The 24,096-nt window shown below is 28.4% G+C and overlaps 1 protein-coding gene across 15 annotated transcripts in view; it reads left to right on the plus strand.

Moving 5' to 3' along the window:
* Positions 1 to 4,897: 4,897 nt before the first annotated feature.
* The window catches only part of LOC148230353 (uncharacterized), a 76,719-nt gene continuing 57,520 nt past the window's right edge, over positions 4,898 to 24,096 (plus strand). For 2 of the 15 annotated variants that reach the window (XM_088194912.1, XM_088194918.1), the window contains exons 1-2: positions 5,047 to 5,229; positions 6,051 to 6,156. In XM_088194912.1, coding sequence (XP_088051038.1) covers positions 6,081 to 6,156 — 76 coding nt within the window. In that variant the 5' untranslated portion in view covers positions 5,047 to 5,229; positions 6,051 to 6,080. Of the gene's footprint in view, positions 5,250 to 5,298; positions 5,317 to 5,880; positions 6,157 to 24,096 lie in introns of those variants that run through there. The other 13 variants (XM_088194907.1, XM_088194915.1, XM_088194905.1 and 10 more) reach the window with 12 other exon arrangements.

Raw genomic sequence — 24,096 nt, forward strand, 5'->3', positions numbered from 1 at the left:
TAAGTATCGTAAGTACGCTATTCGCGCTTATATTATATACTATTTTAGAGATAGGGGTGGTGCTTTCGTTCTTTTCTACTCTTGACCAACGGGCCAATGCGATAATATGGGACAGAAACAGATTATGTTGTTGTCTGTTACTTTTCTTATAATAATATAGTTATATTATATATAGTCATAATTTAAACTGGTGAAAGTTTGCCGACACTGTCATTGAGTACTTGTAATTTAGGTTTAAATTACAATGTGGGGTCTTATTCTTAAAACTCCCGTTAATTTACTATGACCAAATTGATCATTCATCAACAAGGAAACGATACAATAGCTTAAAGGATTGGGACTACACAATAGCTTACGACTCTCGTGATGACTAGAACTAAAGGGTTCCTTAATAAATAACACGCAAGAATTCTCCGGTGCATTGAAATAATATTTCTTTGTTGAGAAAATGGTCATGGATATAATAAATCACCGGATCCACAAGATTCCCGTTGCAGTCAATGCACATTAAGAAAATGTCGCTTTCTAAAGGCGTATACCTATTTCGCTGTTCTAAGAAATGAGTACATCTATTGACTGGATGATCGCTACATGATTGTGACTGGTTAACAAGCTTTGCAGCTCTGGATACATAAGCCTGGACTCCGATGATAAGGGGGTAGTCACAAGCAGTCACTCGCAGATTTCGGCAGATACTCAAGAGACTCACCGATTCACCCCACCTGGCAGACGATCTGAGACTTCCGAACACGATCATCGCAGCGAGAGTAACTTCCTCCAGACACTCTCGTTGTAGGCACCTACAAGACCTCTGAGGACCTTCCACAGACATCATCCCTACGCCAGCTTCTCCACCATTCCTCGGAGAAAACATATCGCCATTTATCGTCTGTCACAATTGTAATATAATCTAATAAAACTCTATCTAGATTCCACCAAGCGTATCACTTGCTGCGAATTCACACCCCCTAGGGTTCACAAACCTTAAAAAAGGTTAGGACTTTAATAGTCCCTTTTTATTTATATATACACCAACTGCCTTTAGTTATTTTAAACCTTTTAATAGCTTCTGTGAGTTATAATAATAAAAAAAACCACCAAGGAATACGCGGCGAAGATTCGAAACATCAGCTATTTCGGACAAGAACTCACATTCAAACATTTTTTATTTTACCTCAGCTTATCCAGGTAGCTTACATATCCCTATGTCTCCCTCTTTCTAACCCATCTCCCCGTCTCATTCAATAAGCAGTCGATCTATTAGGGGCATCTTACGTCCTCGTTAAATCAAACTCAGCTATTTCGAAAAATTACATAAATCGAGTTTCATCTCCAAATTAAGGTCTAAAACCAATTTTCTATACGAAATTCCATTTATTATTCGAAACACGTATTTTAGAATCTGCTTCCTTGGGTAAAAATATAAATATTTTTTTGAAAATTATAAATGCGCCGGATATAAAGAGTCGTATAATTGAATTAGCTGGCTGTTCATATTATCACAGTAGTAGTCTGTTGTTAAAATTTGGGGGAAATGTGATTCTTGGACGCAATTTCTCCATTACTCTTGTACAAGTTTGTAAACAAAAAACAATTACGATAAACTGAGATCAAAACAAATAAATAGTTATATTGTTTGTCACCATTACGCTTAAAAACTGACACTGTTTTTGCCATCAGGGTTAGATATAAGGTTCTCAGTCAAATGTACAAATTATTCGCTTGACTTTCAATTATATGAATATTCAAATAATTGATAAAATATTTGTTTATACTGTCTTGAATGAAAATTGAAAAAATCTTACAATGATACAATTTGTGTATTTGAGCAACTCAGGTTGTCGTTTTCTTTCTCAATATTCTCGACTGACTAGTGTCGCTCCAAAATCCACAGTTCCTTATGCGCCTTTATTTTGTTTCGAAATGCGAGACAATGAGACAGTTCTTATAAACAAAAAATGCTTTTATGCTTTCAAAAAATATTTGTGTATAAATGTTTATCGGGTATCTACTATGACTGAAATTCGCAGAATTCATTCGTTGAATGAAACAAAATGTTGGAAAAGCTCACCCTTTATTATCATTTAACGCTTATCTCAAAAACGGGTGTGCGTTGCAATTTTTATATTTGTTGTTTCAAGACGCAAAGATTTTATTTCAATCAGCTTAATAATTCGTCGCGGTTAATTTATTTCTAGTTATTTAATTTATATGCAAATCCGCACAAAACAAACGCCGTTACGGATCCGATATTTATGTATATCAAATTCGTTTCAAACATCATTAGCTATTATTATTTTAAGAAGTGAACTAAGGTGAAGGGTTTTCTAACTTTTTTTTTTAAAATAACCTACTAACTTAAGAATATCTTCTATTTTTTTTGAGTTGTCGAACATTTGATCTATTTCGTTAATTGTGTTATAGCGCATGTAGGTTCTGATAGTTATTAAATAAAATAATATTTTTTCGGAGAGCTGGCGGGGACGTTGCGTGCTAATCCTTGGCCACGGCGAGAGAGAGAGTGTTGCCAGTTCTTAAAAACATTCGCTTCTCATTTTGAGTGGTGGTGTGGCTACACTGGGAACTGTCATGACGCCATCACAATGAAAAATAATATCAATTAAATGGCCACTTCTTGACCTTTTGCAGCAGCCGATCCTTTCGATGTAATTTTCGATTGCTTTTTCGTACATTTCGGATGGTATATCGGTTATAACTTGGCGGATGTTGGTTTTTAGATGTTCCAACGTTTCGGATTTGTCAGCGTAAATAGGACTCATTAATTTATCAATTTAAGAATATTATTTTAATTCAAATAGAATGGTTTTACGCCGAAATAAAAAAGTAGTTATGTAATACTTTATTTACGAAGTAGACATTTTCCTCTGTCAAATTAAAATTATTAATATTCACCTAAAACCCAGCTATGTATTTTGGGTTGATTATAATGGAAAAAGTTCAGCCAAATATATTTCAGTCCTTCTTAGAATTCAGATTAACAAGAGTTACCTTCATCAACTGACACAGGCTTACAACAAGATTTACGGATTACGAAATTAGAAAAACGTATTTCCTTTAGGGTTATTAAAGTAGGAACATATTTTTTACGGTTTTCAACTTTTCTTTTATTCAATGAAAGTTTAATTTCATGGTGTTTATATTATTACAATTTATAAAACGATTTAAAAAATAAGATTTTTTATCCCATTCAGGAACAGTAAGTTGCATTTTTGGTTTGTATTTTAAAAACGATGATTTTAGTTTTATTATTACCTTGCTGCAAATTTGGCTTTATAATAAAGATTAAAAATGATCTTAAAAAGTATAGTAAAGTTAACTATTCCATATAAAAAGTAATAATAACATTAATTGTTTTGTCATAATCTAATCGAAACACATCTATAATTAGACTTAATATTAGCAATAATCTGATTTGTTTAGCTGGGAAGTTAATGAAGTTTGTGCATATAATGAGATATGATGACACGTGTTTTATGTCACGTGTTGTATCTAAATGTTTTAGGATGACATTTTGTCGACTATACGACGACTCGATTGACTATAATAATCCAAACGTCCATTTTCAATTGCTATGATCCGGATGTCGACAATGAACAGATTTTTCGACTGACATCTCAAGCAAACGAATGTTCAAACGAAACTATTGCGTATTACATTATTTATTATGTGATTGAATGCACACGCCTTTATAAAATAACTCTTTGCGTTTTTTAAGGTGCGGGTTAAACGAATTAAAAAATAAAACGTGTAATACTAAATTATATATTTTTAATTTTTTTCTAGTTATTCTCCACACATTAATAATTTTTTTTATCTGATTTGAAATATAATGTATTTTTGGAATAAATAAATTCTTTATTGTAATTTTTTATATCTGTTTTTGTAAAATATTTTTTTCCAATTATAAACTGCTTCAGGGATCTAAATAGATGTTAGTCGTTTGAAGCAATGTCTAAAAAATATGTTGGATGAGAAAGAAGTGCCCAAGAAAATGCATTGCTTTTTTCCATCGTCTTCTTAGATACACGAGGGCCAGTGCTGTATTGGTGTAAAATTACCCTTCTTTAATTCATAATAGAAATGCTTTTTACGGTTTGAGTCGCTTCTAAACGAATAAGCTGAGCACGCTATTTGTCTGTCGTAATTGTCTGCATATAATCCAATAATTTATAATTAATTATGCACTTCATATCCCACCAAATGCATAACATTATCTTATTGAGTTAATTTTTAAAAAGTTATACATTTTTGGAAACGTAAGAAAATAAAATACGCAAAGACTTATGAGACAACCTGATATATATATTTCATATTTTAGCTCCGAGTTGTGTCACAAAAAGGCGTTAGTGGATAGTTGTGGTATGAATTTTATTGTACATGTATATTAAGTAGGTACCAGTTTCGGGTGGCGATGTTGAATGCAGAAAAGTCCGGATTTATCAAAGTCTCTCAAAATAAATTATTATGTAGAAGTTAGTAAGTATCTAGACTTTAATACGTTCCATGCGAAGGGGCAAAGTGATTTTTAAATCAAATAAGCCTTAGTAAAATAAAAATATAAAAAATTTCCTATTACTCATGTTATAAATATTATTAATGTTTATGTATAAAACATACGGTAAAATAAACTATTTATTAGTTTATATATACCTTTATTAATGCCAAATAGTAATTAATTTATAATTACAGTGCGCTTTTTTTATTTCCTAAGAAATTGAAAAATTCTCTCGTATTTCTGAAAAAAATAAGGGGCACAAGTCTCACGGTTGATTAAAAATAAATATGTCAAGTGCAGAATAATCAATCGAACTAAAGAAGCTATTATAAGAATCGACGAAACCGTCTGAAATTAATTTGTCGACACGCTTCGTGCGCCGTGCGGCGAGAGAAGAGCGCGCGAACCTGTTGATTTTTCTCGCTCCGTTTATATCGGTGCAACGGGATTTTCCTGCCGCGGCGCCCCCGCGCCGCCCCCTTTCGGGCTCTCCGCCCCCGGCCGACCGAGCGGCGTCGCGACGACAGTCCGCGTCCGGACGCTCTGCTACTGCGACGTCTTTTCGCGCTCGGGACGGTTCGCAGTTGACATGCTACGGTACGCGAAAGCGCCCACGTGGAGCTATCGTAGCGCTTAAAAATTTTAGCGTCATAATTTAAATTTCGACATGGCCGCGATTCACGATGTCAGATCCTAAACGTTAAATCTGTGAGGTGTTGAATATTTTTTAATGGTCGTAAATTCAGCTGTTATGACGTTCGATCGACGATCGACAAGTTTATAATCACGAATGCGATATTGTAAATAAAGGACGCTCGATTTTTTGATGTTATGACGAATGTCAAGTATTTTGTATTTAACACTTTAAAACTCGACCATGATCGTTTATTTTTGGCGAATCGCATCTGTTTTAAATCATAACACATATGTACATCTCTCTTCCGAATAAAAATAATATATTTCAATCTATAAAAGAGTCTCAATATTATAGTTTATTTTAATTGTTATTGTATGATATATAATATTTTTTTCTTTATGCAGTAATGTATAACGAAAAATATAAATATTTTTTTAAATGTAAAGGCAGCTGGTCGAATTAATTGGCTTTATGACATCTGTCAAATTTCAATATAACGGTTTAAATAGTCGTTAGTGAATAATGCTTATAAATACTCCGTGCTTTATTTGCGTATTAGCATTTTTCGATATAATATAAGCAATTTTGAATAATTCCCTGCGTGCGCGTTTGCATGTCGAAACGTTATAATTTCACGGCATGATCGCGGGGGAAAAAAATGCAAATTTCTTCATTTTCAATATGCAAATCTGCAAAAAATATATAAAAACACATAACATTGAAACAGTGTAGTTACATAATACGCTGATAAAGACAGTGCGTTAAAGTAAAAGTGTTCGCAGGTATGGATACGTGATACCGAAAGAACGATAGGACTTTCGCAGACCGGCGATGTTTGCTAGTGAACGTGCATCGTTACAAATATTTTAATTCAATATTATTATCATTTAATTAAAGTTTACAAGACTATAATCGAAAAGAGTCGATATGAAAAGTTACAAGATGTCGAAGAGCTGGTGCCATTGTTTACTTTTCCACGTTACGGTGGTGGTGTGCTTATCAGGTAAATATACCATAAATTTATCAAATTTTGTATAACTTATACTCCAATGTAAACCAAAGTTTTATGTTATTTTTTTACATTTTTTATATTGCACACACAATTTATACTTTGAAACATAAACATGGTTTGTATTTCAATGTAAGTGTATACATATCAATTGTTTTATCCTGTTATTTATTTATGCCACAAATAACTTTTCTTTAATATTCAATTTTTTTTTGTATAAATTTAATTTATTATAATAGATAATGATACACAGTACATATATAGTTAATTAGAAAATGGTTAATTTTTTGTATAAAATGGAACAAAAAAAATATTTTATACATATAAAATTATTGTATCCATGTTAAAAAATCTATTGCTGTTATTAATTAATAGCTACCAAGTATCTCTAAATATTCAAATAGTTTATCTTCTTTGTGTTATATATTCTCATGCATATGATTAAATATGTCTAGACAAAGTTATTGAATAGATTATCTTTTAAGTCTGAAATCACTCAAAAACCTTAATACTTTCAATGACCAGTTTTAAGTAGATTTTAATACAAACATTACAAAATATCCCAAGTCGCAACTTATATATTTTATTATAAATCATTTACATAGTATATATTTACGATATTATGATTTTCAATAATTACTTTTTTAATTTTCGACATGGTTTTAAAATAGTTGTCTTTAGCTTCTAGTACTAAAAAAATATTATTACAACTTTAATTTTTAATATCGTAGGATTATTTTAAAAAACGTGAATAGCACTAGTCTTTTTGTTAAAAAAACTAGAGTGCTATTCAACTTATGTTAAAAAATGAAATAATTTTATATATTCTAGAAATTCGCATTGTCTTATTGATTCATATTTAATATGTTAAATAAACTTAATTAATAAAAACCATATGCATTTAAAACTGCATATATTTAATGTGTATATAAACCGTTATAAATGAAAGTGGTTCAAGTACATTTATTGTTTTTTTGTAATATTGTAATATTGCATATCGGTCTATACATTTAGACTCGTTTAATATTTTTGTGATTTTATACATATGTAAATATACTATGTGATTATTTATATGCAACAAATTAAATGGTCAGAATTTAAATCAAAATTAAATTCAAATTTCGGTCAAAATAAATATAATACAGTCAGAACAAAAATATAGGACGATTAAAATAAAAATAATGAGCGCTCGTAATTATATTATTCAGGATCAGAATAAATATCAAATGGTTAGAATAAAAATAAAGGACGATCATATGAATGGGAAAAAATATTGTAACACTTATAAATATAAATGGGCAATAATTTATTTATTTTAGAAATATAATATAAAATATCTCACTCTCACCAAAACTGTAAGATAGATTAGGTGCGAGCGAGTGTTAGTCAGAACTTTGAATACTCCATGAATAACTCTCGATGTAGGACGCGAAGGTATTCAGAGCGACGAACGAAGTGGGAATAACGACAGAGCGGCAATGATTTTGTCAACATCCAACAATGTTCTTTATATATACTGACTAAAAAAATGATTCTGTCCATCTGTCAAAATGATTGTTACCAAATATCTAATATTTATTATGAACGCTTATATTCTGATATTTTAATATAAATTCTGACTAATAAATTTAATATAAAATAAATTTATTTTGAAGTTTGGGTTTTAGCAGGGTTTTTAAAATATTTGTTATATTAAAAATAATATAATTACATTTTAGACATCATATCATATAGTAAAACTAAAAATATTCGAATGGTCTCTTAAGTATGAAATAAATAAACAATCAAAACAGTATTGAAAATTCATTTTAAATAAATAAAATATCTGCATATATATTTAAAAATGCAAACAAATAAAACTTCAAATGTTTTAAATTGGTTCTAAACTTTGGTTTGATTGTTCCTGCTGTTTTGAGTGTTTTTAACATTATGTTCAAAATTTCTATTTTTTTCTGTTGAAAAATATTCAAATATCAAAAGTATTTTTTTAGATTATACAAGCAAAAGTTATTTTTATTCTTTACAAGAGATAAACTCCTAGCTTCCACTTTAAGTTATTAAAATTAATTTATAACTCGTCAAAAAATATCGGTATTGTTATTAAAATCATGACAAACGGCAAACTTTGTCACGCACAAAATATTATTTCAATAAAAAATACTATAAATATAGCTGCCCAAATATCCATTTTTGTCTTAACATTAAGTTAAATAAAAAAATTCTGCACCAGCTTTCATTGGTATTTTAGCAAAACTTTTAATGAGGTACATTCCTTATAAATATGATTCAAAGTATGTTTATCCAATTCACTGTTCCTCTTTTAAAGATATTTTTGTTGTATTCAAAATCAATTTAAGGAATAAATGCACAATAAATTAATATTTCGTTTTCCAAGTCAAAATAAAAGTAGCATTTCTTTGCAACGCAAAATGTTCTTAAAATGTCTACGAGACAAATAAATCAATTAGATTTATGAGATCCTTTTAGTGAGTTCTTGATGGTATTTAGAGAAAGATTAGATCTTGCTTTGAGTACCATAGGTCGTGTTATACAAATTTTACTTTACACGAAGAAGGGTGTCAAAACTTTAGTGGGAATGAATGGTGTTTTATTATGATATCGGTAAAGATTAAGTCAACGATATTTTTGAAGATATTATAATATTTGATAATGAATGAATGGAATACCGCTTGGGCCAGATAAATACATGAGTGCTTTCATATATATTATTATAGATAGTGAAGTGTAAATCATCGCAGTTAAAGGTCAGGCAAATCGTTTCGTTGACCGATAAACAAACCAGAGTTTGTCTTGTGCCGCATTCAGAGGAGTGTGTATGTGCGTTTGTGTGTCAGGAACCAATTATAAACGTCTCCGATGTGTTCATGCTCCAACCGCTTCGGTATTTTGGCGTAATTCCAGACAAAATAATATTTCGGCAGTAGGCATAATGGAAAATTTCGCATGGAGAAAATCTATATGGGAATAAGTGCGTATGTACATATTTGTATAATTATATATTGCACGAGAAAATATGGGTAACGTGTGTGTATGTTGAAAAAATCTCGCCTTTCAATCGAGGTTTCTGAGAGCTTTCACGCGGAAAAATTATGGGTTTTAAGTATGAATACGCTCAATTTATACGTGTATTTTATGCTTTATGCCACAATTTTCGTATGTTGGTATTTTTCAGTCATAAATTGCTATTTTTTCATATTTGTGTTTGTTTGTTCATGTGTTTATAATTGTATTACATTATATTAAAAAATATCTAAATGTTAATCTTAATGTTTGGTAAAATTGACGTATTGAAGTAATAAATGTGTTTGTAAATTTTTTCTAGTATAATTTGCTCTGTAATAAAATGTTATTGATAGAATGTTTTTTGGCAAGAAAATTATTTCGAAAACACCACGTTTTAAAATTAAGTCTGAATCAAAATTATTTATAGGAACGTGTATTATAATAAGATCATTTTCCGCGCAATCTCTGATCTGATTTGTGACAATTCGTGCGCTCTTGTAAAACAGTGAAGTGTAATTCTTTGAATATATTAAAACGCAGTTTCGATTTTAGTTTTTGTTTTAGTTTTTGATTTTAAATATCGTCGATTCTTAGGAAAAAAACTTTTGTATTTAAATTGCACTTAACTACTATCAATCTAATACATTTTTTGTACTTGTGTACAAGCATCGAGTGGTTGAGAAATTACTCTATCGTTACGGCATAAAAAATACCTATACTCTATTTGCGTTAACACAGTCAGTTCGTGAGCTATCCATTCCATCATTATTCATAATTTAAAAAGAGACGGAAAATTTGCGGTTACGCCCCTACTATTAGCTCTAAAGCACACGATACGGATATACGTTCGATATACTTATCATTACTCTGATTAATTGACAAATATAAAAAAAAAACATAATATTGATTTTAATTTCTATATTTTTTTTTCAAAATATAATCAAAATGATATGTATATCAAACTTGCCATCTCTTTCTCAATTATGAATAATGATGAAATGGATAGATCTCGAACTGACTGTGTTAACGAAAATAGAGTATAGTCGTGCATTGTAAGCTATGATAATAGTTTATAAGCAATAACATAGATGTATTTAATATCAGTCTAGTGTTTACTACTTACTTTAAAATTTTTTATTACAATTAGCCAAAATTTTAGAAAATAATATCTATATAATTTCGTATCATGTGATTTAGAGCTAATAGTTGAGGCGTTAACCCAAACTTGCCATCTCTTTCTAAATTATAAATAATGGTGAAATGAATAGCTCTTAAACTGAATGTGTTAATGCAAATATAGTGTAATGACTAATGGAATTTGATTTATGGCGCTTTTAACGCGTAAGATGCGACGAAGTTTTTTCTAATTTTAATTTATTTTATGATTATTTAATTTATTTATGTATTAAAAATAATACTTAGTATTTTTCACATTTATTTTTTCATTATATATTGCTTTATAAAATATTTTATTATTGTAGCACAAGACTCGTAATTATAGATGTACACTTTTTATTCCAAGTGATAGCAAAATTATGATTTGGAGTTTAAATACTCCATACTCCGTTTAAAACTAATTTAATATATACTATGTATCAAAGTCTATATGAAAAAATGTGATTCATACTACATAATAAATATATTCACAATCAATATTAAAAATTAAATTGAAATACTTTTTCTGTTTCATTGGCATCAAAATGGTCAGTTAATTAAAAATAAATTATCAGTTACTTTCAGACAAACAGTCAAACAGTAAATCTCAGTAAAATAACCAATATTATTGACAATTCAAAACTTAATTTATTTTTTATTTACATTTAGAAATTGCATACATGACAATAATTTAGCTTTTATCAATGAATATTTTAATTTGGCAGAACACACAGAATTGCACAATAGCCACTCAAACTAAAAAATAACATGCCTAATAAAATAATTAAATCTTTATAAATTTTAAAAACATGCCATTCGTGACTTTGTAATGCTTAGAGATATATTTATAAATTTATAAATAAATTCGTCCTTGCATCGGATTGTTTGAATTATCCTTTGTAAGTATCGGACTGGAGTAAAGATATTATCGATGTTCCCACCCGCTTCTTATGTATGTTCGAGCATAGCCTTACCAACTGGCCCTTTAGTGATCCATGGCTATAACACTACAATGCTTCATAGTCATTTGTGGTCCAATGAATTGCTCCACTTTCGCTCTCTACCTAAGCCGACACGATCGATGTCTGCGGCAAAGTTCCAGTTTGTTAAGCAGTCACCCAAACAAAATTTATTTTTATTTTTAAACATGATCAATTAACGCAAAAATTATTAAAAATAGCAATTGCAAGGAATGTCTCCAGAAACATAAAAAAAACATTTAATGTTGTCAGAAAATGTGATTAAATTACGTTTGTGAATTATATACTTTTTCATGTGGTCCGTATTAATGTATAGATGCGATACGTGAATGGTCCTAGTAGTAAGCTAAATATCTCCTGAAAGGAACGCTATTGCTTCAAAAAAAAATAGAGAGCTTCTTAGTACCGTGAAGCGCAGAAAATTCCGTGGCCCTGAGTATTGCCGTCAACAGGTGATAATGGAGGGTAGAATAAAAGGCAAACGATGGCTAAGAATAAAAGAGCTCTCATGGTTTCGGGACATCAGAACATAAATTTAACTTGGTTAGCTTAAAATAAGGAATAGATAGCGTAGCTCATGGTAGTCGCATATGTTCGAATACAGATGCAGCACGAGACAAATAAGTTGGACCATAATGCTATTAATCTCGTCTCCAATTCGTCAAAACTTTTTCCAATGATCAGTATTAAAAACCACCAATCATTGACTAGCACTTTTCTAGTACATAGCTAATGGCAACCAACAAATCAGTGCAATCATCGACGACCACAGCGAAGACTCTCAGACTTATATATGTTACTCCGCCACCCAATCCTGTCATTTACATTTTGTTGTACATATTTGGTTAATTATAATTAATTGAACAATAAACTGTGACCAATACTTGGCTCATATTTGCTATTTCATATTTTCGGTACAGATTTCTGCATTTATTTTAATAATTAATTTATTTATTAATGCATATAATTTAAATAATGAATTAAGTATAATAGAACTATGGTTAAAAAACATGTATATTAATTATAAAAATATGTTAGGTAATAATATACAAATAGTTATAGTTAACTCTATTATGTTAGTTGTTAATATAAAATAATTAAGAGTAATTGTAAATTAAAAATTAAATTTAACATTGTAATTACATAGTCAAAAAATGGGTTTATTATCTAGGATGAAAAATGTGTTAAGTATAAACACAAAGGACAACTTAGGATAGCTAGGTATAAAAAAAACGAGTACGGCTAGGGGAATGATGTATGAGTGGTGAATTTGTATACTAATATTCCTATATTATAATATTAAAATCTTTTTTATATTCTGTTAGTCTAGTGTATAAATAATTAGTTAAATAAATTATTAAAATATTAAATATATATTAAAAAGCAGAATAAAATACAAGGTAGATTTGTAGTAAAAGTGCTTTATATAAGGCTAAAACTTGTTATAATGAAATTGTTTTTATTTTCTTGACTTTAAAGGAAATTTACTTAACGTTTCACTAATAAGTCAGACGGTTAAAAATAAATTAAGATGTACGTTTCACTCTTAATTAAAATTATACCGTACAAAGTTAAAACCGAACACACGAGCAAAACGACGGCGCCATTTCATTATTATTAAAAGCTCGTTGAAGCATAATGAAGCAATCTTCAATATAATAAACCTATTAAGAGTTTATTTTCTCTTTTTTTTTTGTTTAAGCTTTAATCAAAATATGAAAGTTTCAGTTGCTTAAAATTTTATATGGTTTTATTTCTTAAATAATTTCTATTATATATAGAAATATAATTAAAAATCGATCGCAAATTATTAAATGATTTAATTTTGCGTTAGTTAAATGTACTTATTTTTAATTATTTAAAAACATAACATATCGCAAAATATCGTCAGTATGTAAGGATTTTCAATAAATCTGGTGAGATTAAATTATATTCGTAATAAATAATTAAAACTGCGGTTATCGCTTAACCTTAAGTGAGAAGCAGTAGTCAAGACGCGGTTATTACGCAACTTTCCACTGAGGAAACTTCATCGAGAGTAACTCGAGCTCCCCGCCAGGATTATGACGGAATGTTAGATTCCATTAATAAAGCTGCAACATCCGAACGATCCGATTATCCCAGGAGAACTTTGGCCAACTTGTTTAATAAGATCTAAGGGACCCGAGAGTCCCCAAAGTGAATTAAGAATGCAAGCGCTCTCTCGTGACGCGAACGTTCGCACAAACATTTTGCGAAATAGTAATGAGTAATAAAATTAAACTATTAAAGGTATTCAGCAAAATGGAGAAAATCGTTGCACAATTGGGTAGCGGTATTTGATTAATTTGAACGACATTCATTTTATTAATACTAATTGTCTTTGTGTAGTAAAGTCGTGCTAGAAAATTAAATTTGATTCTTGATTATTGTATCTAGATTTTAGAGTAGCTGGATTCTTTGATAAGTACACTTGGTCCATCGATACTGTAATGATCCACATTATCTTGTTCTGATAAAATACTTGTTTCTATGTGTGCTCAAGCACTATATTGTTGGAACAGTTCGCTTTAATTTAATTTATTCACACAGTTAGAATAGTATTGTTCTGTTATAGTCTGATCCAAATTATCGCCATACATTTTATGAGCTTCTTTGACACTTTTTTGCAATTTAATGTTAACGCGTTGTTAAAAATACATGATTTGACACTGACTATCTCAACGGATCGAGCTATTGGACTTATTACTTCAAATGAATGTAGCGGCAGCAGTTGCTGCTATAAAAATTCATTCGCCTTTTTTTTTAATCACACCGCGTTCCTAGTGTTTTTAAAATGCATAAAATTCTATTAAACTAACAAATTAATGGTTAACTGGCAGTTCACATATCATTAGAAACAAATTGAGCGTCTAGTCTCTATTCTTTTTGTTATAGGCTGCGAATATTTTAATCTCCTTTTGTATATTTTGAGAAGCGATAGCAATAGTATGGAAAGACTTGAGGTCTGAAAATGCCGAGGGAATGAAATGAAGATTTCCCATAAGAATGAACCAAATAAAAACCACACGTCAAAAGCTGTTTTATGCAGAGTGACGAAAGTTTCTGCTTGAGAAATTATATGAAATATATACTATAAAAGGAAGGAATATTATATCACACTATAAAGTACTTGTATATAAAACATCTTTAATTAAAATTTGTGTGGTATAAAAATAAAATTATTTTGATTTGCAAAATAACATATAATTTATAATACAATCTTAATAATTTGAATAAAATCAAAAGATCAATCAAAACAGCTCTGATTGGTTTAAATATTGTATTATACAAATGAGAGTTCATTAAAATCGCTGAAATATTATCAGCGACATCAAAGTCTATTAACTGTTGTAGCAAAAAGTATTCGAAATTGTTAACGTGTTCAATAATTTTGAGCTTTTTATTGAAATTTAAAATAAAATAATCTAAATTTATTGATTGCCAATATGTAATTGGCAAAAGTATATATTTGTAAATATATGTATACAGTGCAAAATATTTATAACAAATACCGAAATAACGAAATTCTCAGTATAACGAATCTTAAATTTGTCCCCGAAAAACTTTTATACCAAATATTTTCATTGTAACGAAAACTGATCTCAGTATAAAAAAATATTTTAATCCAAATTTATGACGTTACAACTTTACAGTAAATCGGTGTTTCGCTACTGTCAATAATTTAAATTATAAATTAAATGCTGATCATTTTGTTTTAATTACTAATCAATTTATTTTAATACTGATTTATTCGCGTTGGAATTAATCTGGTAACAATGTTAAAATTCGAGAATGTGTAATTGTAGGATGCACGCTACCTGCCCGGTGTCGATATTTGAGGCTGACCGCTTTTTTGTGTTAAAGTATGGTTTATTGATACTGTTGATTTCAACGTAGTTTTCCAAGTTTTATGACTACTTTAAAAGAGCTATAATTTTAAGTTTTATATATACATATATATCCTAGTATTTTTTAATTTCTATCGTGTCAGAGATCAGAATTATTGATTAAATTAAAATTATATTTCCGATCGATCGCCACGGATGATGTTTTCTTAGATTTTCCTAATCTCACGGATAAATGATGAATAATTCAAATCTATCTAGGCCGTACATATGAGATACTAAAAAAAATAATGAGCTTCTTTAGCTCATATGTGTATAAAAAAAAACATTTGCTTGATTATAGTAAAAATAATAGCGTTGCGGTTAATTTAAGCAAATACTTCTGAGATAAGATAAAATATTTGTTAACAGCAATGATTTATTACTACCGTGTTTTTTATTTTAATTAGTTAAATTGCTATGATATTGTCACAGCGTCATACAATAAATAAATTGCTGATTTATTAGATATTTGTAAATATTTTCATATTGTTTTTTTTATGACAATTATATTACTATTTTAGTACAAATGTATTAATGACAATAAATTATATATGTTGGGGATCAAAACACTGTTAATGATTTTTTTCATATTGTAATGATTTTTTTATCGTATTTTTGAAAATCTTTTTGACACGTCGATTTTTTTCTTACATCACAACTAGCTGCTCTAAATTGTCTTCTTTACTTTTGGAAATGTGCCTAAAAATCGGCAGTCTGACCTCGATTTGGAGCTTCTTTTCATGTATAAATATGGAGATAATCGCATATCAATGAATACAAATTTAATTACAAATATCGAACACAAAGCATCTTAGTTAGGTTATTGTTAAAGTATAAGGTCATTGTTTTGAAATAGTATTTTATGTAATCAAGATAGAGTTTATAAATAAAATACTCAATCAAGTGTTTTCATTTTTATGACACGAGTTTCTTCGATTGAAATAAAGATGTGACATGGCAGGAAGTCTTTATTGTGATTTATTGAGAATTGACGTTAAATCTAATGGATTGATGTGTATTTTATTTGCCGTTCAATGAATGTTTATTGTTTTATATCATGTATACTGTAGAGAAAACATAAAATATGTTTTTTGAGGATCTATAAAGGATTGGCTATATACATACAATTATCGTTCTAATTTTACCATACAAACAACCAAATATTATTTTATTGTTTTATCTGTGCTGTATAGTGTTTTTTTGCATATATCCTTTTCAGAAATTCCAGAATATAATTTAGGCATTTTATTGGTTCTCTTTTGTCAAATCATATACTTTCATTATATGCATAATATATTATCTTTTGCTTTCAAAAATACATGTGATTTATCATAAAATATATGTAGTGACTGTGTATTAATAAAAAGTTCTAAAAATATGTATATTTAGAAATGCTGTTATAATACTATATAAAAAGTGATGATAGTAATAAATAATCTACCATGCATCATCTAGTTTGACTTGCAAAGTATATTAAAATTTTTATTAGACGAAAGTGTTTCAAATTGACTTGATATTCTGCACAAAAATTACTAAAAATATATATTATTTACAACTTTATATTTTTATATAATTTCACAGACACATTTTTCTTTTAAAGATTATTTGGCTTTGTGATCTAATCCTTAAAAGGCGAAGGTTAACTGGCCATGTGTGTAATCCTGCGATAGTTTGTCTCAAGGATTTATAGAAAAACACTTACAAAAAAAACCAGAGGTATATTTTTCTTAAGGTTTAAATCATCACAGTTTTTTCAACGGCGCTAATGCGCATTTAATGTGTATTATGGCGTCATAAACTTTCAGTTTGCTTTCTTACTCTCTATAACTATGTAGATGTGTTTACGTTCACCCTCTTGAAATAACCGACCGAGTTAAACACACGTTTATCGAATGCACTATACATAAGCACATGTGTTTAAATTAGGCGAGAATTTTATAATAAAAAAATGTTTGCGTGTATACATATGTATATTTTTATTTCACATGATTTCATCGTCTCCATGGACATAAATAAACTGTAGTCACTCTCTGAAATAAATTGTCGGTTGACTCTACGCGTGTGTTTATATGCGTATAAATAGTTTTTTTTTGTGAGAAATATGAAAGTATCTTTATATTTATTGCTTCTTTCATTTTGTATAAACGGCCATATGTATAGCGTCATTTATACGAATTTATCTAATTACTCAGTATTCCAATAAAATAGAGTTAAAGGGTTTGAAATGTAAAATATGCAAGAAAAAAAACATTTACTTGGACTCAAAGAACTTGTGTAAAAATCTACATACTTAAAAAAAGACTGACATTAATAAAAATATACATAGTTACGTAATTACCGCAAGCAAAATCAATAAATTGGCTTTCAGTGGATCGCTTCTGATCCAAGTTTCTATAACAGTATGAAACAATATATGATACTAATAATATAGTTCGTAACGTTAAATAATAATTAAAAAATGAACAGTTTTTTGTTGAAATTTAATGCTGTTGTTATAAAATAAATACCATCAAAATTCAGTCGAACCCCTATAGCGTAGAGATTGAGAATACTACGTTATAGGGGACTAGGAATCCATACAAAATTTGAGGTTAGGTTCTTTCAACTGTATTTTGTGAATTTAACGAAACCAGCAAATCAAACTTGTCCCTCATTTTTTATGTATTAAATGCCCTTGTATTTATTTTGTAAACAAGAGTGTTCTTATTGCGACGTCCTTGATTTTAAAAATAAATAAATTAAGAACCATTGATAACAAATCTCCAGCGGTTGGCACAGACTAGTCAAAAAATTGTTTCCAAAATCTATCAATAGATTAACATATTTTACGATGAATTTTAGTAATTTGATAATTCCAGGTAATTATTAAATCTTACCGTAATATTAGGGGTACCCACTTGAAAGAACGTTTTTATAGTGAATAACTTTGACGTTCAGTTGCGACTAATTTGTCGTTCGGTTTGCATCTCTTTCTTTCGGTAGTGCTTGGATTAACATCTGGAGAGCTCGTTACACATATGACAACAAAAAAACACCTCAAGTTTCAATGAAAGATTTTGTTTCGAGTAAGGTGTTTTTATGCACTTGTAACTAAAATGGTTCAAATGATTTAAATCTGGATTTTTCCAGGTTTAAATCATTTGAAGACAAGCATAGAAGTATGTCACCAAAAATTATCGTTGATGATATTCGTGGTCTACCATGCAAAAAATATTGAGAAGGCGTGTGGGTTCCAAAACGCATTAAGCGACGAGAACAAGGCGACGCGCCTGCCTTATACTACGAGAATTTTTTAAATTATTTTTTAAAAGGTACAATACTAGTCTTTAGCTGTTAAATTAAATTACTTTAACATACATGATTTACTGTCAGTTAGATCAGTTTTAGTTTATTTTTAAATATGTACGAAGCCAGTATAGATATTTGTGGCGATTAACTTGTTTAAAGTCTATTACGTACGTATAATGAAACTGCGTTTTAGCGGCCTGGTTAAAAGGAAAATTAAATATATTTCATATAAAGCGAAATTCAATATAAAATGGTACTTATAAAGAACGAATGTGCGAATTTTAACCCTTTTAATGCGGGTGGCATCTTTTGAATCTTTATGTGGCATTAAGTCTTTAAATCGATGGATAAATTAAATATAAAACATAAAAGTTTATAAGGCTTATAAGAGTTTAACACATACTGGAAATTAAAAAATATATGCCGTGAGCGGTGAAATATTTAAATATTACTTTAAATACAAAAATACAATTTTTCGATTGCAAAAAGTAATTCTTAACCTGAAATCATTTTCGACTTTGAATACGCGATAGTTCGATCTTGAACTCGCATTCAGTGAAGCTTACGTCGAATAGACACGGACGATATTTTCAAAAGTTAAACTTACACATTTATTACTACAATTAAATTGTATGAATATACTGTGTTGAATTAATCGCATTTATTTTTAAGATATCGTAGTGGCAAAGTTCACGTTAAAAATCCACAAAAAATATTATCGAATACTTATATAAGTTCAGATAATTAATTTTAATGACATTGTTGACGTTGTATAAAAATAAAAATACAAAAACCATCTCTGCTCCCGTGTCGCTAATAATTAACCAGTCGAATATAATTGGCTCGGAAAGAACGCGGTTATGTCTCACTCGCGGTTAATTTTCGCCAGTTAACTGCGCGTTAAAATTTTGTTTATATAGCATTCATCGAGTTTTGCATTTTTGAACACTCGCCGAGATGAGGCAATAAATATCGAAGTGGTCCGAAGGACACAGAGAGCCGGAGAGCGTTGCACATTAGATTTCATTTAACCGAAAAAAAACTGTATCTATCTAAATATTTTATATATCACCCGAATAATGGCCACTTTATATTCGCACCGCCATAATAATAATCGTCGCCTTTAGAGGGTGCGTTATTTATTCATGGAAGATGGAGAAACTTACCTCTAAGGAGTCTGAGAAGGGATGATGGCGTTTTAAATTTTAAACTATGTCGAAAAGTTTTTAGGTTTAAACGTTCAACCTACTTCGATAGTTTATGACTTTATCTGCATTATGATATACAAGTATTTTCTGGTTAAATTCCATTCACACACATGTCAGCGGAAGAGAATATTATATTGATAACAATGATTTATTATGCATCATGAAATGACACTATTGTGATACATACCGCAATAGGAAATGATTCAAGGAATATGCGGTTCATATAGTGAATAATTATTATATTTTATATAAACATATTTTTTGTTTAATTAAGCTTAAGTTGTCCTAGTTAGTGAATAGTAACTAATTATTGTAATGTGTACGGTAGAGATGCAACTAAAGTTCGATAGAATCATGTGCTTCTAAAATTTCACTGACTTAAGATTGGGTAATATGTGTTAGCTGATAAAGTTTAGGGTCGTTAATAATATTAAAAATATTAGCAGCAAAAAAAACATTTTTTTTGCTGCTAATATTTTTTTAGTAGTCACACATTTGAATTTTTTTTAAATAATTTTTATAACTATTTTAGGCAAAAATGTTAAACTTTATACTACCATAAATTTGTTTTAATAGTGATATGCATTTGTAATATTTTACAAATATTCTTGTTCTTAATTTTTATACATAAAATCTTATTATGTATCGTTACTTCATTACAATAGCTATTAGTTATCTTAGCTAGCAAATTAGAGTTGAATAGAATATATGTATTAATTACAAAATAACGCATTATTTATTTCAATGTTTTCTTTGAATTGCTGATTTCATATTTTATAAATACTTTTTAATATAAACATAACACTAGTTCGAGTATTATGAAAATGTAATGTAAACGAGTCGAGATTGGATCTTGTAAATTATATTATAATAATATTAACTTTGTAATAGATATTATCTTTCAATCTGAGTTTGACTGCATATATCAAATATAGTGATATAGTAATTTAACAAAGTTTGTTAAGCTTGAGAATTAATACAAAGCCATACAAATTAATATTTAAATGCTGAAATGAATATATTATAGCTTTTAAACACATTAAAAACAATCTTATATTAATTATTATAAATAATGCTATAATCATAATAAAACTTTTTGATTAATATATTTTGTATAATGTACATATATTAAAATAACCAAAATAAAAACATAAAAGTCTTTTACAACTTTTACACTTTGGAAATGACAATGTCTTATTTATATTTATTTATTTATATTTTAAATTACTTTTCTAAAAAAATATTCGTACAATACAGTCTCATACAATTTTTTTATAACACTCGGGCGATATTATATAGAAAAAATTTTGTATACACATAAATATGTTTATTTACATAATAACTATCACTTGTTACAGTAGCAAACGACTTACTTTGTAATAGTGACAATTTATAGAACAATAAGCATACTAGAGTATGAATTACATCGCTGTGTCTTTCCATTTTGCTATTATGCAGAGTAAAAATATATGCCAGATTGTATTTAGAGGAAGTTTTATATAGAAAATTTATTTCAAAATAACATTTTAATAAATATTTATAATAAAATAAAATAACACATGGGAAATTTATGTTTTATCATTACCATGAAAAAATAGATTATATATATTTTAGAAAAAAACTTAAATTAAATAAAAAAATTATTTAGTATTTTTCAGTACATTTCTAAGACTTATTTTTTACTAACTATTGCTTAAAATTTTATTTAAATTATTTTTGCATGAGTATGTATGCTTAAGATGTAGATGCAAGTGCTTTTCGATTTTTTAGAAGATCAAAGGCACACAAATAAATCAATTAATGTTATGAGACACTTCGCGACTAATTTCATCGCAACGATTATTGGCGGTCCCGACACAAACTATCCTATTAAATTATTATAATACTATCGACTTGACAAATTCTCTTTCTTGTGCAATTAAAACGATTAAAAACTATTACATATTTGGAGAAAAATCCAATTAAAAAAAAACAAAATTAAGGAGTAGGGAATTTGCGTTGGGGATTAGGTTAGATATGTATAATTATTACTTATACCATAATATATATTACCCAGTTGGGGTTTGCGCGATAACGAGATTAACCAAACAATCGTTAATTGGATGCAATCAAATATAGTTGGGTCGGTAACACCGGATCACGACACATTTTGGCTTCCCAAATTATTTAGCTTTAGCCTCTTCATTCACCAGGATTAAGTAAATATAGCCTAAGGTTTATTAACGTTTTGTCACCGCGATGGTTGCTCTAGCTAGCTATAAACGAGCCAAGAACGTTTGCAAAGCGGACGGGAATACGTTCTCTAGCTAAAATCAACATACAGCTCATGAATAACAATAAAGTATCTACAGACTTTGAAACACATATGTGTTGCATGTGTTTATCATTATTGATGTTATGTATGTATATAAATACTAATAATATGAAGTTTATGGGTAGACATCAAACGTGATAAATGTTTGATTCACGAGTGGTAAACTATTGTGATTACCCATAACTATGCTCTAAATTTAGGTACTTTTTGTAGTTAAAATATTTATTATGCAATATTTTGTACTATATTTAATATATAATAAATTATATTGATTTTTTACATATATGTATCACTGTTAAAATATGGTTCACTTATGTGTAATGGAATTGTTCTAGTATATTCAAGTACATGAATTATTTTTTGCAATAGTATTAAACGCTTAAATGTAATCATCAGAATTTATAAAAAAATAACAATCCTATTTGAGAATTGCTTGTGATTTTTCATGTCTAAAATGCTGTTATAGTGTTTTCATGTAACACTAATTACGATTTGGATTTTAGCCAAAACTTTAAGATGATGAAAGATCATCTCAAAGCCAAATTTACCACGTTATTAAAAAATCTTCTGCTGTCACTGAATGACAGGAGATTTTCTTTGTAGTAGTTTTTTACTATTATCCAATTTTATTAAATCTATGTTATTTAATTAATAAAATATTTATAAACATAATTTAAAGTGATCGATAGAATGATAAAAACTATTTACATTAATATGACATTTATTTATTTTTTGCTATTTTAAAATTTATATACATATCTAATAATTTCGGTGTATTATTTATCATAATATTAATCTCTATAATATATTTTTAATGATATAAATAGTAAGAAAAAAAGTATTTTTTAATCTGACTACCGAATTTTATAGAATGAAAGTTTATAAATAATTATTTATTTATTGCTGTGTGGCAACCATGATAAGTAATCAGATTGTTAATATTAACAATTAGGCACATTATTAAATTAAATAAAGTTATGCGGCAAAATTTACCCTACTTATGAAGCTATATAAATTGAGCGGTACCGCCGTACATGTACGGTTGTCGATCTTTTACTATTTTGCGGTACTCCAGATAGTTATGTATATAATATTTTTTTAATTAATTTAATGCATTGATTTAAATAGACAATAATAGAAATAAATTACTGTACAAAATAAATAAATTAAGCAAAAAATATTTTACAATAATTTTATAAAAAATATTAAGAGCTTCTGATTTGATTTTAAAAAAAATCACAGAAGTCAAATATATTATATAAAAACATGTAATATAAATTAACTTAATTTTATAATTGAAAAGTGTTAAAATAAATTATTACACACTAATACCAAAATGTAGTAAAATAAATCAAAGCAATGAATCGTTGAAAATCACTGATTTTTTTTTGTATAATTTACTATGAATAATAACATAAATAATTATGGAAAAGTTAACAAATATATGTAAATTAACAAATTGACAAATGTGTTTATGTGTAATATTTTTCTTATAAAAAGATGGTATTGTTGTTACACAAAAGTGTAATAATATTTCTGACTCACTACTCGAAGGGTTAATTTACTTGAAACCCATTATTTAAAATGAACACATTAAAGAACCTAGTGAATAAACGCTAAAATATGTTGGAATGATAATAATGCATTTAAATAACGGAGGAATTTGTTAATAAAAAATGGCTTTTGAGCCATCCGACACAATTACATTAGCTTACAAATCTCTAAAAAAAATGACATTCGACAGTCATTTCTTATGTAAAATCGCGCGTTAAACTTAATAATTCAGAAAATAAGAAAACAGTTTTTATAATATTGCTAAATTTCCGTATTTTTTCAGACTAAAAAAAGTGTAATATCTGCGTATTTTCTATATTTTTTATATTTATTTTTTTACTTCTTAACTTCTATTTTTTACGACCGATGTTAATAAAAGATTCTGATAAACAGCTGCTTTAACATTCAATAAAAAAGAAACGGGACTAAAATTTTTTTCTTTGTGTTTTTCACAATACATGTTTTTCATTAATTTTTCTAAAAATTATCCAAAATTTTTCGAC

This window comes from Plectrocnemia conspersa, unplaced genomic scaffold (assembly GCF_051122295.1).
Source record: "Plectrocnemia conspersa isolate PC_06_02 unplaced genomic scaffold, ASM5112229v1 ptg000010l, whole genome shotgun sequence".
In the NCBI taxonomy this organism is placed as follows: Eukaryota; Metazoa; Arthropoda; class Insecta; order Trichoptera; family Polycentropodidae; genus Plectrocnemia; species Plectrocnemia conspersa.